This window comes from Leptonotus elevatus, chromosome 20 (assembly GCF_054856555.1).
Source record: "Leptonotus elevatus isolate MCC_2025b chromosome 20, RoL_Lele_1.0, whole genome shotgun sequence".
NCBI lineage: Eukaryota > Metazoa > Chordata > Actinopteri > Syngnathiformes > Syngnathidae > Leptonotus > Leptonotus elevatus.
Genome location: NC_141258.1, coordinates 9067401 through 9084774, shown reverse-complemented (window position 1 = coordinate 9084774; position 17374 = coordinate 9067401). Strand labels below are relative to the sequence as shown.

Below are 17374 nucleotides of genomic sequence, written 5' to 3'. Positions count from 1 at the left end.
GCAACTTTAATATACAATCAACATCACCCCCCCCCCCACCCCCAAACTATTTCAGTCGCCATCAATGCCAAGTGAGCACTGACTAGTCCTCTAGGTACATATATATAATATATAGCATCATATTATATATATACATAAGTATGTCTCTATGTATATGTGTATTCAAGGATTCTTGTGACTTTGTACGACATACAAAGGTAGTACCGTTTGAGCGTGCGCAAACGAAAAAACAAGCAATGATATGCAAACAAAAAATGTGTCCAAAAATGTTGCAAAAAGTTGAAGGAGTGTTGGAAATTAAAAAAAAAAAAGGATGTTATGCAAACAAAACATAGTCTAATAGATGTATCGCCAACATGTGTCAAAAAGTGTTGCACAACGTTGAAGGTTGTTTTTAAAAGTGCCTTAAATAAAAAATGATAAGTGATGCTAACAAAATGCTAATACGTTTAGCGCTTGTGTCATCGCTATGTATCAAAAAGTGTGGAAGAGAAAAAAAGTGAACAAAATGTTGCAGGTTTCAAGTTGAAGGCAATCTTAAAAGTGTGGCAAATGAAAATGTGCTAAGTCATGCTAACAAGAAGCATAGCGGACGTATCATCACCGTGTGTTAAAAAGTGTTGCAGAAAGTCTCAAGTTGAAGGTGTCCGTAAACATGTCGGAAATGTGGAAAAAAGAAAAAAAATCACACAAACATCTGGGTGGTCACATTTGGAAATTTCTTTTGTCCGTTTCCGTAATTCTCACATCAACAAAGTAATGGGGTCCCGCGAGCTTTGGGGCCTGTACCATTTGAGTGTGTGAAAAAAAAAGACAAAGAAAAAATGATAAGAAGTCATGCAAACAAAAAGTGTGTCGCGTCATCACGTGTCTTGCACTTCGAAAATCTCAAGTTGAAGGCGTTGCTAAAAGTGTTGAAATGGAAAAAAACAAACAAAAAAAAGCGGGGCGGAAACTTCCAGAAATTTCTTTTGTTCTTTTTGCGCAATTCTCACACAAATGAGGAGAAGCCCGCGATGGGGGCCCGCGAGGCGGGTGCCAGGCTGCTGGGGGGCCTGTAGAGGGCGGCGTGCTGGCCGGGGGGAATGGCGCTCTGCTGGGACGGGGTGGGAGTCCGGCTGCCCTTGGGCCTGAACAGGCTGCCCTGGCCGGGCGGCTGTCCCTGCGCCTGCTGCTGCTGCTGCTGCTGCTGCTGGGGCTGCGGTTGGGGCTGGGGGCTGGGCGAGCTGAGTTGGGGCGGCAGAGGCGGCAGAGGGGGCAGCTGGGGCGGGGGGGCGCAGTGGTCCGGCTCGCCCGGCTCCGACTCGGCGTAGCTGTAGGCCTGCACCCGCGAAATGCCCTTCTGTTGACGGCGCCACGAGTTGTAGTAGGTGGGGTCGCTGATGTAGTGGTTGACGAAGGAGTGCGTCTTCTGGCGGTTGGCGTCCACTTCATACTCGCTGTCGCTGCCCTGCGAGAAAGAATATATCTATTTTTTAAATTTATTTATACACCACGGAAAGGCAACGGTGCCACGTTGGAGTGATTAGCGACGCTCTAGCTAAAGATGAATTACTGGAGCCCTCGTTTGAAGCATAACCAAATAACACAAACATGCACACTTTGGGTGCTTTCACACTAGGGACGGACCGGTTTGGACCAGATCTCGTACAACAACTTTAGCGGTAGCCTGGTCAGCTAACAGCAATGTGTTACTTATATGGCCGTATACTGGAGCATATGAAATGCTTGGCTGTGGTTTGGCATGTGAGAAGTTTGTTAGAGGTCTTCAGTTGAATTATTGAACTTATTTAAGATAACTCAAATGATTTACTCTCATAAAATGAAAACTTTATCAAAAAATATTTACTCTCCTAGTAACTTTTTTCAACTTTCTCATTGATGACTATTCTTTTAATAATAAAACTAAACTAACAAAATAATTCTCTTTAAAAAAATTCTTTAACTGGTATAATGTATTTTTTTACTGTTGCAAAATTATGATTTAATTAAGACATTTCTCGCCAGATATTTACTGTTTTCAACCCCAAAAAGTTTTTCTAAAAAAACTTTTTTTCCTCATAAATCAGGGACTCTATTCTTGTAAAATTACAACTTCTTGCAAATATTCTTATACTATTCTTATAATATTAATCTAACAAAGATTCTGCAGGATGTCAGCTTTTGTTAAAATAACACATTTTGGTGTATGTTTACCTCATACTTCTTCCTCAAAACTATACCATTGTTCATGCACAATTAAAAAAATATATCTTAAAAAAAGTTACAAATGCACCTTATTAACTCATAAATTCGCAACTTTATAAAGTGGCAATTTTGCTAGTTTTTTTTCTCGAAATAAAAAAATATATTTTATACGTGGCCCGAATACGCCGTTGTACAAATGTATTCAGATGAAATTCAGAATTTATTCTCAAAGAATTAATACTTTTTCATAACTTTAAAACATTCTTGCAAAATCTAAACAAAAGCACGACTTCATTCTTGCACAAAAATAAGAAAAAAAACTGAAAAAATAGTCCTACAGATGATATGACTTGTTTTGTGTCATGTGTTGTGTTATATATTATCATGACTTTTTTTTCTTTCTTAGCACTTCTCAAATAGGGAGGCACATGTGAGCTCAGAGAATACCCCCCCCCCCACCCCCCCGGTACTAGAATAGTGTAATTGCACATCCAGTACAGTAGGTGGCAGTGGCGCGCTCATTGTCAGAGAGTGTACAAGGTGTACTTACAACAAATTTATAATCAAATTATATTATTTATAATTCTCATGGTGGAGTTTGAAGCGGGGGCAAAAATATTTGAGAAGCATTGTCATAGCTGAAAAAATGTAACACCTTCAGTAAATCATCTTCCTGTTTACATTGCGACTAATGAAAGAGAGAGTGACGTCACGTGGTTTGTTCTTGTTTGTTCGACACATTCTTGGCATGCTTGCAATTTTCACAGCGCAAACCTGAATCGAACCAAGGACGTTGTCCACAGACAGCGTACAAGACGTGAAAGCACCCTTCAAACACATCACGATGGACACCAAGAACGATCAGAGATGGTCAAAGCATGATTGATTATGATGGCTGAAGCGTGCAAACGGATCCAAAAAGCAAACACAGGATGACTTCGGACACGCTAAGCGACTGGATCGCAGTCCGGGTTCGTTGTACCCAAACCAGGCGGGCACACAAAAGAAGAAGTCTGGAATTGGATGGGGAACTAGCAAGAGGAACCGGTCTGGCTACAAAACAGTTGAAAACAAACAAAAGCAGGCAGCCGACAGGAACCTCACCAAATGCAGTGGAAGTGTATGTAGACCACCTGTTCCGTATGAAAACACCAGCGCCTCCTATGGGTGAACAGAACAGTGTTTTTTCTCTTTTTTTCTTTTCTTTTTTTTAACAAAACATCATCATATTAACAGGACACAGACATCAACTAGCTCGAGCTCTACTAGAGTTGTATCAAACATAGCTCTTTACCCAAGGCATATTCTCATTTCTTTTTCTTTTTTCTTTCTTTAGCTACTAGCGCTTTAGCACAATAATTTAAAATGCTAATGTTAACCAACCTGTTTTCTAAGATAAATAAGGCTATGTGCATGGTTTAGGTTTGAGGTGCTAAAAATACCACAAGAAGCTGGCTAATTAGCATATAAGTAGATGCTAACCTAACTATTTGCTTTGATAAAAAGATAGTTTATGTTTTAAATTTTAATCGAACATCCCTACTTTCATATTTTTCTGTCGATGTCTGTCGGACGTAGTTCCTTACCCAATGTTTACCCAATATTAGCTACTAGCGCTAAGTATTGAGTTAGCCTGGCTAACATTAGCTATTGCTGTTAGAAGCTAACATGCTAACGTTTAGCCAACCTGTTTTCTAAGATAAATAAGGTTTGTGTGCATGGTTTAGGTTTGAGGTGCTAAAAATACCATAAGAAGCGTGCTAATTTGCATAAATGTAGAGGCTAACCTAGCTATTTGCTCTGATAAAAAGGTAGTTTATGTTTTACATTTTAATCGAACATCCCTACTTTCATATTTTTCTGTCGGTGTCTGTCGGACATAGTTCCTTACCCAATGTTTACCCAACATTAGCTACTAGCGCTATGTATTGAGTTAGCCTGGCTAACATTAGCTATTGCTGTTAGAAGCTAACATGCTAACGCTTAGCCAAGCTGTATTCTATGATAAAAAAGGCTGTGTATGTTTTAGGTTTAAGGTGTTAAATATGCCCTACGAAGCTGGCTAATTAGCACAAGAGTAGCTGACGTTAGCCAGTTAGTTAGTTAGTTAGTTAGACGTTGCAGAGGAGCAACTCCTAGCTGAGCTTGTTAGCGGCTAATTACCAACGCACAAGAAAGCAACTCATCAAAGGATCAGTTTGCTGTCGTCAGTGTCAATTGACAAACTTTTTTTTTTACATTGTACGGTGTTAAATGAAGAAGAGAGATTGAGATATCCGCCTAGACCCCTTAGGTGTTTATGGTATCATCAATAGTTGCTAATTCCGTCTTTAGCATTGTCAAGATCACGCTAAATCAAGGGTTGGAAAAGTGTGTGCCGTATACGGTGCAATCCGTTCTTCAATCTGGGTCCTATAATATGTATAAAGCATTTTTCTCATTCATTTATCTCATTAAATTGTGGTTTACTGATTAATTGTAAGGTGGCACTGTAACCGAGTGGTCACTGGTTAGCATATCTGCTAACGTGTCGTTTTGTTGTTGTTGTTGTGTGTGGTGTGGAGCAACTTAAAACCCCCAGCACGCCTCCTAACTTTCCCAGCCCTTTGACAGACGTTGCAGTCGGGGCAGCCTGATCTGGCAATTGGCACCTCCCCCATCCCATCTCCTCCCAAAATCACCAGAGTGGGTCAGTCCTTTGTCTTGCCCAGTTATGGATTATAGAGTGTGGGGGTCGTCCTTGTACTTGTTTAGTGACCACAGCAGGGGTCCCCCAGAAGCCAAAACGGTGCATTTTTGAGAAAGAACATTTCATCCTGGATCATAATGACAGATTATTTGAATGGGGGGACGACTTGATCTCGACACAAATATGACATAATACCCATTAAAGTGAATCTCTGCATGATCTACTGTGTGTGACTCAGAAAGTGAGATCATCTCTATTTGCTCCGCGGCGAAGGCGAAAGCTCATGTCTAAAAAAGGCAACAAAAAAAAAAGAGTGTCAAACGTGTAGGGAGAAACAGGATTCAAAAGACGACACTTCCTTAGAGAACACAGCTGGAGAAACCCTAAAACCATTCCAGGGATTTTGGATACAGAGAGTGCAAAAAAGCAGGGACGTCAGCCAGGTGGTGAAACGTTGAGGGAACGTTAGCGAGCGACGAAAGCTCCTTTTTGAGGCGATTCATTGTGGAGGGGAAAGTGAGGAGTGGGGGGTTTAGAGGCGACGAGAGAGGATTTTTGGGGGCTGCGGAGTTCATACCAGGAATGTTTAGTTGACACACACTCAATAGATCATTTGGGAAAGGACCCAAGTCAACGAAAAAATTCAAGGCAGTGCTTCCACCTTGACCAGATCGCAAGATATTTCACCACAGAAACAAAGTGAGAGCGAGGGAGAGAGAGAGAGAGAGAGAGAGAGAGAGAGAGAAGAGCTGACATAAACAAGAACACATATGCATGAAAGACACCCGGGAATAAAATGTTCCCAAACAACACGAAAGACACATGGTGGTGGGAAAATGAGAATATGAGAGTGAGAGAGGTCCAATCTGGAGTTGACGGCCACTTTGGCTCAGCTGATGGAAAAGGCAGAAAAATTCCAGCCATGGTTGAGGAAGAAAAGTCAACACCCTGAGACATTGTCCACATGTAGGCGGGTAGTTTTAAATAAATACGCTCGAAAACTGGCAACTCATAGATCTGAAAAATTAAATGACTAAATAGGCTTACCTCATTATTATAAATATTACTAGTGTCCCAAAGACGTATTTATATGTTTTTTTATGATCGAGCAAAACGGAAACAGATACAAATATACTAAGACTAATCTTTCTTTTGGTAGGTTCCATGTTTTTATAGCAATAGAACACAATATTCTGTCAATCAGTCAAAATCCAGTAAAACAGCCGGGAGCGAAGGGTGTTGCTTCAGTGAAAATGGCTGGGAGTGAATGAGTTAATAGGCCGGTACATGCAATGTGACATCGTAAAATTATGGTCCTCACCTACGGAATTGCCTGGCATGTTGACATTTTTAAAAGGAGGCTCAAGACACGCCTTTTTAGTTTGCCTTTTAACTGATCTCTTTTGCTCTTTAATTTTTTTTAAAGCGTTTTAGCTTTTAGCTTCAGTGTTTCCTCAAGGGGGGGGGGGTGCTTCTCATAGGGATCTGGGGGTCATCCAGGAGGCTCCTTAGGCCCTTCGGACTGGGCGTTATGTTCACTATGAGTTGCATTTTGTATGTATGAAAGGTACTCTATAAATAATGTTTGGTCTTATACGAAATCCCAAGCGTGGGGATACAAATGCGTTTAAAACTACCCGTGCTCATGTGGACTCTTGCTTGCGTCTGTTCATTCAAAAAGATTTTTGCAGTAGGAAACTGAGTGGACCCGTTGGATGGTGCTATGGTTTCCAACAGAGCGTCTGTGGTTTCTGTTGGCCAAATGTATGAACTTGTGCTGAATGACAGGGGGGGAAAAAACACACAAAATACAGCAGAGCTGACGATGCAGAGTGGAGTGTGCGCACACGGACATGATGAAAGACGCCCCCCCCCACACCCCGAACGTAAATAAATATGTTTTCAAAAGACGGATGGTGTGTTGCTAGAGTACCTGCGAGTCAGAGATTTCGGAGGGTTTCTCGGTAAGGCTGCTGCTCTCCACAGGGATCAAGTCATTGTACTTTGTGCTCACGTCTTCATCCGAGTAGTTGAGACTGCCTGGACTTGGCCTGGGAGGAGACCTGCATGAAAACAAACGGACAAACAAACAAAAACAGGAAAAAGAAGCAAAACAATGAGATTCATATCTTATCAATGTAATCTGTGGTTAGCATCATAAACAGGATTTGCATTTCAACCAATCAGATCTCAGTAAATAAACTCAATTAACTTAACTAAAATAACTAAATTAACAGCAACAAAAATCATTTAAATAATAATAATAAAAAATAGTTATTAAAAATTAAATTTGATTATAAATATAAATTAAGCAAGAACAAAATAAAGACCAAATTAAAATGCATTTATTTATTTAAAAATTCAATCAAATAAATTAACTAAAATAAGTGTCAAATAAAGAAAATCCGTTGAATAATAAAAAAATAACAATGACAAAATATTTCAATCAATTAAAAATTATATTCCAAAAAATTATCGTAAAGCAAATATATTTTAAATGACTCAATATTCAATTTAATAATCCCAAATAAAATGAACAAAAATGCTATTAAATAATACAAAAATCAAATCAAATCCAATTACATAAAATTAAAGATAAATAAGATAAGATAAAAATGTAATAAATAAATAAATAATATATAATTCAATAAACTAACACAAATAATAAAACTATTACAAAATAAATATCAAATTCAAATGCTATAAATTAAAAATCCTATCAAATATATTAAAAATACACTAATTATAAATGAACAAAATAAAAAGCGTTAATTAACAAAAGTGACTAAATAACTAAAAATAACAATGACACAAAATATTTTAATCAATTAAAAATAATATTTAAAAACACTAAATTAAATGATTGATAAAATAAAATCAATACAAAAAGAAATCGAATAAAATGCCATTAAATAAATACAATTTCCATGAGATAATAACATTTTAAAAATGTCAATGATAATGTATGATAATTAAATGATCAAGAAGGTCATTAAATACAAATGCATGTTTCAGTATGTATCAGTTGTGAAATAAATGATGACTAAATATTACATTTCACAATGAATTTGAGTGACAATATCATAAACTGTTATATTTTAATGAACTAACTCATATTTAAAAGATCATTTAATAGCCTTTAATATGGTTACAAACTGTCAACCATAAGAAGCACTTTGATTTTGTTTTTCTAATCGTAGTGTCGTAAAGAAAAGCCCCCTTCATACCTTCCGGTGGTCCTACTAAACAAACCTAACCCCCCACCTTCTTCGTCTCCTCTGACACGTGTTGACTTTTCCCGGCTCCATGTGGAGCTGTGGCATGTTTATACTTTTTTTTTTTTTAAGCACACACAACTTTTCCAAGAGAAAAGGGGGCGTTTCCAAGTGGACAAAAATGTCCATTGCATTCAGTTGAAATAGAATGCAAGTATTATAAAATAACCTCATTAATCCCACAATGGGGAAATTTGCAAGTAGAGTGAAGACTAAACAGAGTGAAGAAATGACTTAGACATCCATTCATTCCTCAGTCTACCAAGTAAACCATAAACCTATAAACCTGGCTGGCCATCCATCCATTGATCCATCCATCCATCCATCCAGGTATATAGATATCATCCATCGAGATATATAAATACTATTCCCTTCTCCAACACAGCTGGTTTATCCAGCCACCCATCCATGCATCCATCCAAATAGATAAATACCATCCATCCAGAAAGATGGATACCATCGATCCATCCATCCATGCATCCATCCAGATATCCATTAAGATAGATCAATACCATCCATCCATCCATCCATGCATCCATCCATCCTTTCATCAATCCATCCAGATCGATACCATCCATCCATCCATGCATCCATCCAGATAGATCGATACCATCCATCCATCCAGATAGATCGATACCATCCATCTATGCATCCATCCAGATAGATACCATCCATCCATGCATCCATCCATCCATGCATCCATCCATCCTTTCATCAATCCATCCAGATAGAAACCATCGATCCATCCAGATAGATCGATACATCCATCCATCCATGCATCCATCCAGATAGATACCATCCATCCATCCTTTCATCAATCCATCCAGATAAATACCATCAATCCATCCATCCATCCAGATAGATCGATACCATCCATCCAGCCATGCATCCATCCAGATAAATACCATCCATCCAGAAAGATAGATACCATTGATCCATCCATCCACATAGATAGATATCATCCATCCATCCATCCAGATAGATAGATACTATCCATCCATCCATGCATCCATCCAGATAGATAAATACCATCCATCCAGATAGATAGATACCATCGATCCATCCATGCATCCATCCAGATAGATACCATCCATCCATCCAGATAGATAGATAGATACCATCCATCCATCCAGATACTGTATATAGATATCATCCATCCATTCATCCATCCATCCTCAAGTAGAATGTCCAGCTTTGGACCTATCCACTGAACTAGCTAACTATGAACCAAGCTGTGGGTAAACACTGGCAAAGCAATGAGATGCCAAGTTCAAATAAAAGTGAACTTAACTCTGCATTTGAACCCCTGACTAATCGGCAGAAAATCAGCCGTAAACACCGCCGCCTGTCTGACAAAGCTCGGAATTAGCTGGACTACGGTAGGATTAAGAGGCTTGTTTGAATTGTGATCCTGCGGATAAGGCGGCGGGGCGGGCGTGAGGGTCTTTGGTATTCCGAGAGCCGAGATCAAGACGCGGCATTAATCCATAATCGCCGAGGATTCGGAAGTGCCGTTGCATAGGCTGACCTGGTGTAGACGCCGTTCTTGCGGCAGAAGGAGTTCTTGACGGACAGCCGGCGGTTGTTGAGCTCCAGGGCGGGGAAGCGACCCTCATCCAGGCTCACCATGTCGCCGTGCGTCAGCGCGTTGCAGTTGGCGTTGTTACCTGCGCACACGTACAGAGACACTGTGTGACCACAGGTCCGAGTGGGGCAACACCGTTAGTGTTGTTGGCTTCGCGAGTCGAAGGCGAGAGGAGAACATGTATAAGGCAGACACACGGAATGCAGTCACACACCCAAAAATATTGAGTCGTCTTGTGTTCAAAGCATTTATTGTTTATGAAAACTTGGATCATACAAGAATAACATTGGATAATAGGCCACAATAAATCTCCTGGTCACATGTCGCAGCCTGTTTTAGAGTATTCAATTATATATGTGCATATATAATTTCAGTAAATCAGAATATGGTAGAAAAGTTCAGATTGGAAAATGCCTTTTGTGAGGGACACTTACTACCTAATTTTAATATTTAAAAAAAATATTGATTATATGATTTTTTTGCACTTTTCAACTTTATTGCTATAGTGAATTTTAGGTTTCAATATCTGTAAGATATAAACTAAAATTATCAAAAGGAGAAATTAACAAATTAAAAAAATGACAAAAGCTGTTTTTATGATGTACTGTACTCAGTTCTTTATTAATTTGTTGTTAAAATTGCCATATTTAAAATGTATTTGTTGACTCTTTTTTTTTATTTTTTTTACATTCTTTTACCTAATTTAATCATTGGTTAATTGTTAAATTGTAAACAAAATTTAGGCTGTATTAAATTTGTTATCTAGATACATTTAAAAATAGCAAAGTAAATCATTTTAATATAATTAAAAAATATATATAATAATAATACATTGAAGATGTATTATTATTATTGTAGTTTTTGTTTGATCAAATAATTGGTTAATTAAATTATTTCATTGATTATAAATAAAATGAATGAAATATGATTTGAATTTATAATTACTTTTATTCTTTTCAAACTATCTTAAGTGGTTTTCCTTTTCTTCTTTTTTTTGCCTGGTCAATCTGTCTGTTTCAAAAATAAAATGTGGCCCCGGAGCACAAAAATTGGCCCACCCCTGTGTTAGAGGTTAAAAACATTCTTGGCTCCGCGGTTGCTCTGGAGTGACTTAAGGTCAGCTGGCGGTTACACACAAGTATGTGAAGAAGAAAAAACACACACACCAAAGCCTGACACGAAGGCAGGAGACGGAGGGCTCTTGTTTTTTTCTACTGTCAGTCAAATAGATGGGCAGTAAGTGACCCTGCTGGAGCAACACCTCCTCTACGTATACCCAAGCCTAGAAGTGCTGAGCGAGGCAAAACACACGCGATTGTCAACGGACAAGTTCCGACCTTGCCCGGCTGCGTCTTTTCACCAACATCTGTTTCGGGAAGCATTTATGGAGGAGTTGACTGCTCGTTAAATAAAAACAACATGATTTACAGGGACAAAATTATTGGATTTTTTCCCCTGTGGGGAAGTTAAAAAGAAAAAAGTCGTAAAGCAGCATGGCTACTGTGAGGGCACGTCTCACCTGATTCCGACTTCTTTGCATACTTCTTGCTCTGTCCTCGGATGATGAGGATGAAAACCAGCAGGAGGATGAAGATGAGCCCCACGAGGGCAACCACCACCAGGAACCACCACTCCTCGTAGAAGGGGGCCACTTTTTGGGCTGGTGTAAAAAGTAAGGGTGTCAAAATGAGTTAATTTCGAGTTAAGTGAAAGGTCCTTTAACGGCACTATTATTTTTAAGGCGCTACTAATGACATGGAAAGCCTGCACTGGGGGAATTCCAGTCGCAACGCAGCAGACACGTCCATGTCAAAATTTAGCAGTGATAAATGGAATAATAATGCATACATTTGTGTAGGCTGGGGTCAAGTTGTATTTTACAGTTTTGTTAAAGATTAGCTTTTAATATGAAAAGGGGGTTGCTTCAGTAAAAAATGGCTGGGAGTGAATGAGTTAAATGTATGTTTAAGTTCTGCTGTCACATGCAAAGCAATATGTTACCTTTGGGACAAATGCTTCAGAGCGGCAATTTTGGTTACGAACTGAAAAAAAAAAGGGGTCCCAGGATTGACGCTTGAGGGACACCACCTCATGGCCATTCGATCAGATTCAAAATTTGCATTTGTCACAAAATAACTTCAAGACACATGTATACGTAAGAAGCGAGTAAATCGGCACTCACCAGATATGGAGGGAGTGGGAAGGCTAGGCGAGCCATAGCCGTAGTCGTTGACGCCGATCACCCGGAAGTCGTAGCTGACGCCCTGTTTCAGGATGTCCATGCTGAACGTGTGCGACGTCACTTCTTTGGGGATGTCCTTGATCAGGATGTCCCACAGGCCTTCATCTGCAAAGTCAATTGTTAGGGTTTCAAATCAAGGGTTCAACAGGGGTCAGGGTTTTAAATACGGGTTCAAGTTTCTAGTCCGGGTGTGGATTGTGTGTGTGCAGACCTAATGGAGGCCCCAAAAGTGGGAAGAATGGCAGAATTCCTTCTTCTTAAGGTAAGTAGTTATTATGTAAATCTAGCTCCATGTTTTGGTACAAGTGAGACAGAAATAGGCAGATCATTTAAGATTGACTTGTTTTTTTAAATTTTACACTTGATGGGTGGGCAGAGACGCCAGCGACACAACTGCTGCATTTGTTTACAAACATCAAAAAGTCACTTTTCCATAATGTGCCCTCTTTTTGATAAACCGTGAGGCATCTATTAGTTTCACAGCTCCGGCGGGTATTTGAAAAAAAAATAAAATAAAAAGGCGTGCGGCCATATTTCACCTTTGGAAAAGCTGCCAGACAGCATTAATTACATGCCCCCGCTAACTCTTGATGGGCCAAGTAAACACATCGTAGCTCATTTGTCACAATGCAATAAACACTGGAAAAAAAAAAGTTGTGTTGTGAGGAGAGGAGACATTGCATAGAGTGGATAGAATGCAGTAGTCACTGTCTTCTGACCAGCAACGGATATATACGTGAACACAAACTTCTAATTGTTGATGACGACTTATATTGTTACAGAAAAATACTGCATTCTGTGCTTCTCTATACAATTTCTACCATTTCTTGCAAATAAACAAAAAAGTAGCCCCAAAGATTTTAAATGAAGTCTCTCATAAAAACACTAACGAGGTTTGTGATGTGTTGTGGGCAAAGTATTGATGAGCTATCACCTAATCAATCGTGTTTAAAAAAAACTCCACCATTTTGTTGGCATATGGCATCAAGTCATCCGTCACCCTGCCACGCTCCGTCAATCAAGAGCTAACGCCGATTGTCCGGACTGATCGATAAGCTATTAAAGGGGCCCCGCATGGCGAGCGGGCGGCAGATGGTGACACTTTACACTGCCCCCCCCCGAAAGAGTCCACTGAAATCTTGCCACACTCACCAGAAGGTCTGGCCTCAATGACGTAGCGCGTAATCGGAGCGCGTCCCGGGTCACCGCTGGTCCAGTGGATGGTCAGCGCTGAGCCATAACGAGTGATAAAGGGATCTCCTGGGGGTCCCGGGGCTCCTGGGAAGCAATCACGAAAACATTTAAGATATGGGTGTCAGGCGATTACATTTTTTAATCGTAATTAAACGCATGACTTCAATAGTTAACTCATGATTAATTGCAAATTTTATATCTGTTCTAAATGTACAATAAAATGTACAATAAAAATAATAATAATGTAAAAATTTAGTGTGATATTGATTTGCATTGAGGAAATTTTTCTGCCACTAGATGGCATAATTGCATTTGTAAGACATATTAAGAGCTATCTAATCTTTAACTTATTCACTGCAACTATTTCTATTACTTTAACAATTTTTCATTTAATTTCATTTTTTATGAAAACCTTTTTTTTAATTGTACATTAATAACAGATATAAAATTATCATGCAATTAATTATGATTAAACACCCCTTATTTTTAATATATATTTTTGTAATTAGGCCTGTCAGGCGATAATTTTTTTTTTTTTTAATTAATCACATGACTTCACTAGTTAACTCACGATTAATAACACATTTTATATCTGTTCTAAATAAAAAAAAATGTAAAATACAACTTCACCCCAGTCTCCACAAATATGTGCATTATTATTAAATTTATTACTGCTGAAATTAACGCACTAATTTTGACATGTCCGGTAAAAAAAATAAATAATCCAAATTCTCGGCTACCTTCCCCGGGGCCAGTGGTGATGTTGGCCTCCACCTCGGGCCCGTACACAAAGGTCCTGGCGCGGATGCGGAAGTTGTACGTGGCGCCGTCAGCCAGGTCCTTGAGCTTGATCCAGAGTGGGCCGCCGCCCTTCACGTCCATCATGACGGTCCGACTGACGCCTGGGGGGGAGGAGGTGGAGTGGAGACAGTCGGCACAGGCCGCGGAAGAGTCTGCGCAAACATACCACATTTACAGCACTTCTTACACAGGCCACACAATGCAACGCAGTTAGTCAGGAGAGGTGAGATACGGAGGTTAGATTTTTGCTAAAAATAAAAATAAACAGATGATCACAATGTACAGTATCCCAATGAGCATCAGGATTTTCAACAACAGGATATTTCTTTCTTTCTTTCTTTCTTCCTTCCTTCCTTCCTTCCTTCCTTCCTTCCTTCCTTCCTTCCTTCCTTCCTTCCTTCCTTCCTTCCTTCCATCCATCCGTCCATCCATCCATCCATCTCTTCAACAAAAATACAAACGCAACACTTTTGTTTTTGCTCCCATTTTTTACGAGATGAACTCAAAGATTTAAAACTTTTTCCACACTCTAAAAACTGTTGGGTCAACTATAGGTCAAAATGGACCGATATTCTACTTGGGTCAATTTGACCCAACTATGTGTCAAGAAATGGGTCTCTCAGCATAAAACAACTCATAAATATTGGTCAGATCCTTTACTTGGGTCCAAAAAAATGGGTCATTTTGCACAAAACAACCCAGAAAGTCGATCGGTCCAGTTTTGATCCATGATTGGGTTACTTTTGAACCCAACTGTTTTTAGAATGTGCATACACAATATCATCATTTCTCACACACCAGTTTAAATCTGCGATAGTGAGCACTTCGCCTTTGCCGAGATAATCCATCCCACCTCACAGGTGTGCCATATCAAGATGCTGATTAGACACCATGATTAGTGCACAGGTGTGCCTTAGACTGCCCACAATAAAATGCTACTCTGAAAGGTGCAGTTTTATTTTATATTTTTTTATGGGGATCCAGATTGTTACTGCCTGATTTTCCCTGTCCCTCCCTCCCCCAAATAAAAAAAATGCACCTTTCAGAGTAGCATTTTACTGTGGGCAGTCTAAGGCACAGCTGTGCACTAATCATGGTGTCTAATCAGCATCTTGATATGGCACACCTGTGAGGTGGGATGGGTCATCTCGGCAAAGGGGAAGTGCTCACTATCACAGATTTAGACTGGTGTGTGAACAATATTTGAGAGAAATGGTGATATTGTGCATGTGGGAAAAAGTTTTCGATCTTTGAGTTCATCTCCTAAAAAATTGGTAGCAATAACAAAAGTGTTGCGTTGATATTTTCGTTGAGTTTATATATATATATATATGTTCAGCCAAGCAATTAGCGCCCGGCGTGAAGTGGTGAGGAGAAGAAGAAGAAAGAGGTTATACCGTCAATGGGCGTGCAGGGCTCGTAGACCAGACGGTAGCCCTCGATGATGCCGTTGGGCAGGGCCGGCTCGCCCCACGACACGTTGACCGAGGAGGTGGTGAGCTCGCTGAAGTGGATGAAGCTGGGGGCGCTGGGGGCTGAAACGCAGAGGGAGAAGAAAAAAATGGCATCATGGTAGCTTTTGGGCAATACTTTTGTCCAGATAATTATGTCATATTAAAAAAATTGTATTTCCCATCCCACTCTGTTAATATTCATATTATTTCCTAACAAGCATCTCAGCTTGCTCGCTTGATTCGAGCTGGCTGAACTTGAGCTCAGAAACATCCCAGCTCATTTTTAACTTTGCTCTCTCCTTGAGGAAACAAAGCCCCTATTGTATCGGGAGAAGCTGGAATAACTCAACTTCTCCGTGGACCCCTTCCTCCACCGGCCTTTCCAAAATGTCATCCTACCCAGCCCCCACCCACCATTTCAACTACCTGCTTGTTGAGTGCGCCCCCTGATGGCGGGACTGCGTGGTCCGTCCCCGGCGGCGTTGAAGGGGGCCACGCTGATCATGTAGCTGGTGTAGCCCGTTAGGTTCTTCAGCTTCACGCTTCCTTCGGGCATGAACAGGGTCCGTAGTCGCTCCGTCTCGTTCTTGCGCTTGGACTCCCAAAAGTAGACCTTGGTGGGATGAGTTACAATTGGATGAATTAGTTAAATTTGCTTCAATTAGTTCCACTTGGAACTAACCTCACCTAATTATTTACGTCGGTAGATTAAGTTACATTTGTTGGTATTTGGTGACATTTTCTATATTTGGAATTAACTGCATTTGATGAAATTAGTAACATTTGGCTAAATCAGCTACGTTTTCTGGTATTTGTTTAATATGGATTAATTAGATATATGTGACAGAATTATTTTGGAAAATTAAAATTTGGTGTATTGGTTACATTTTCTATTACGTTTGGCACAATTAGTTATAGGGCTGTGCAATGAATCGAAATTCAATCACAATTTCAATTATTACACTCCACATTTACAAAATCAGCATAATCGTAAAAAAAAAAGATTATTAATACTAATTTTTGAGTTGTTTAAATGTATACATTTGCACCTTTTTAGCATTTTAAAAATAACTAATTTCATACATTTCGTTGGATCCAAAAGGATTTTGCATAATTCTAGTGTTTCAAAGAATTTTGTTTGTCTTAATATTTTTTACGTTTAAACATTTTCTTGTTTTGTACCAAAAAATAAATGATCATCCTAATTGTGATTTTAATTATTACCAAAATAATCATGATTACTATTTTCTTCAGCCCTAATTAGTTACCTTTGGATGAACGAGTTACATTGTAATTAGTTACATTGGGTGAAGCGAGTTACATTTGTGCTTTTACCTTGTAGCCTTGGATGTCGCCATTTTGAGCGCTGATCGGCGGCGGGTCCCACGTGACGTCCAGTTGGGTGGCGGTGGCGGATTGAACGGCCACGTTCTGTGGAGGCGCTGTGGGAACTAGACGGCACCATAAACTATTATTAACACAGCATAGGAGACATTATTGGTTAGAATAGCAGCTAACGATATGGACCAGGGTTGGGCATATTACTGGCCTGTGGGCCACATATACACACATATAAGAGCTCACACACACACACACCTGCTTCTCCAACAAACACTTCCTGGGGCGGGCTGGTGGGCCCCTCGCCTACGGCGTTGTACACGCTCATGCGGATCTCGTAGCGCTTGTGCTTGCTCAGCTCTGTGGCAGAAAGGGCACCAAATTCTCATCAAAACCTACTTTTATTAATACTTTTTTCTTCGCTGTGTAACTTACTGTCAAGCTCGAACTGTGTCAGAGTGGCGTCACTCAGATTGCGGATGCTGTAGGGTGCTGCGGACGGGAGGTGAAGTCAGTGAAATAGTAGTAATATATATATATATATATATATATATATATATATATATATATATATATATATATATATATATATATATATATATATATATA

The 17374-nt window shown here is 39.6% G+C and overlaps 1 protein-coding gene across 14 annotated transcripts in view; it reads right to left on the bottom strand.

Annotated features, from left to right (window-relative positions):
* Positions 1-60: 60 nt before the first annotated feature.
* sdk2b (sidekick cell adhesion molecule 2b) overlaps positions 61-17374 on the bottom strand; it is a 310938-nt gene continuing 293624 nt past the window's right edge. For 10 of the 14 annotated variants that reach the window (XM_086064326.1, XM_086064325.1, XM_086064327.1 and 7 more), the window contains 13 exons: positions 17201-17257; positions 17024-17125; positions 16763-16878; positions 15854-16040; positions 15371-15508; positions 13913-14125; positions 13131-13256; positions 11919-12083; positions 11256-11396; positions 9680-9839; positions 6810-6939; positions 3292-3348; positions 61-1450 (listed from right to left, as the gene is read on the bottom strand). In XM_086064326.1, coding sequence (XP_085920452.1) covers positions 992-1450; positions 3292-3348; positions 6810-6939; positions 9680-9839; positions 11256-11396; positions 11919-12083; positions 13131-13256; positions 13913-14125; positions 15371-15508; positions 15854-16040; positions 16763-16878; positions 17024-17125; positions 17201-17257 — 2051 coding nt within the window. In that variant the 3' untranslated portion in view covers positions 61-991. Of the gene's footprint in view, positions 1451-3291; positions 3349-6809; positions 6940-9679; positions 9840-11255; positions 11400-11918; positions 12084-13130; positions 13257-13912; positions 14126-15370; positions 15509-15853; positions 16041-16762; positions 16879-17023; positions 17126-17200; positions 17258-17374 lie in introns of all 14 variants that reach the window. The other 4 variants (XM_086064322.1, XM_086064321.1, XM_086064323.1 and 1 more) reach the window with 4 other exon arrangements.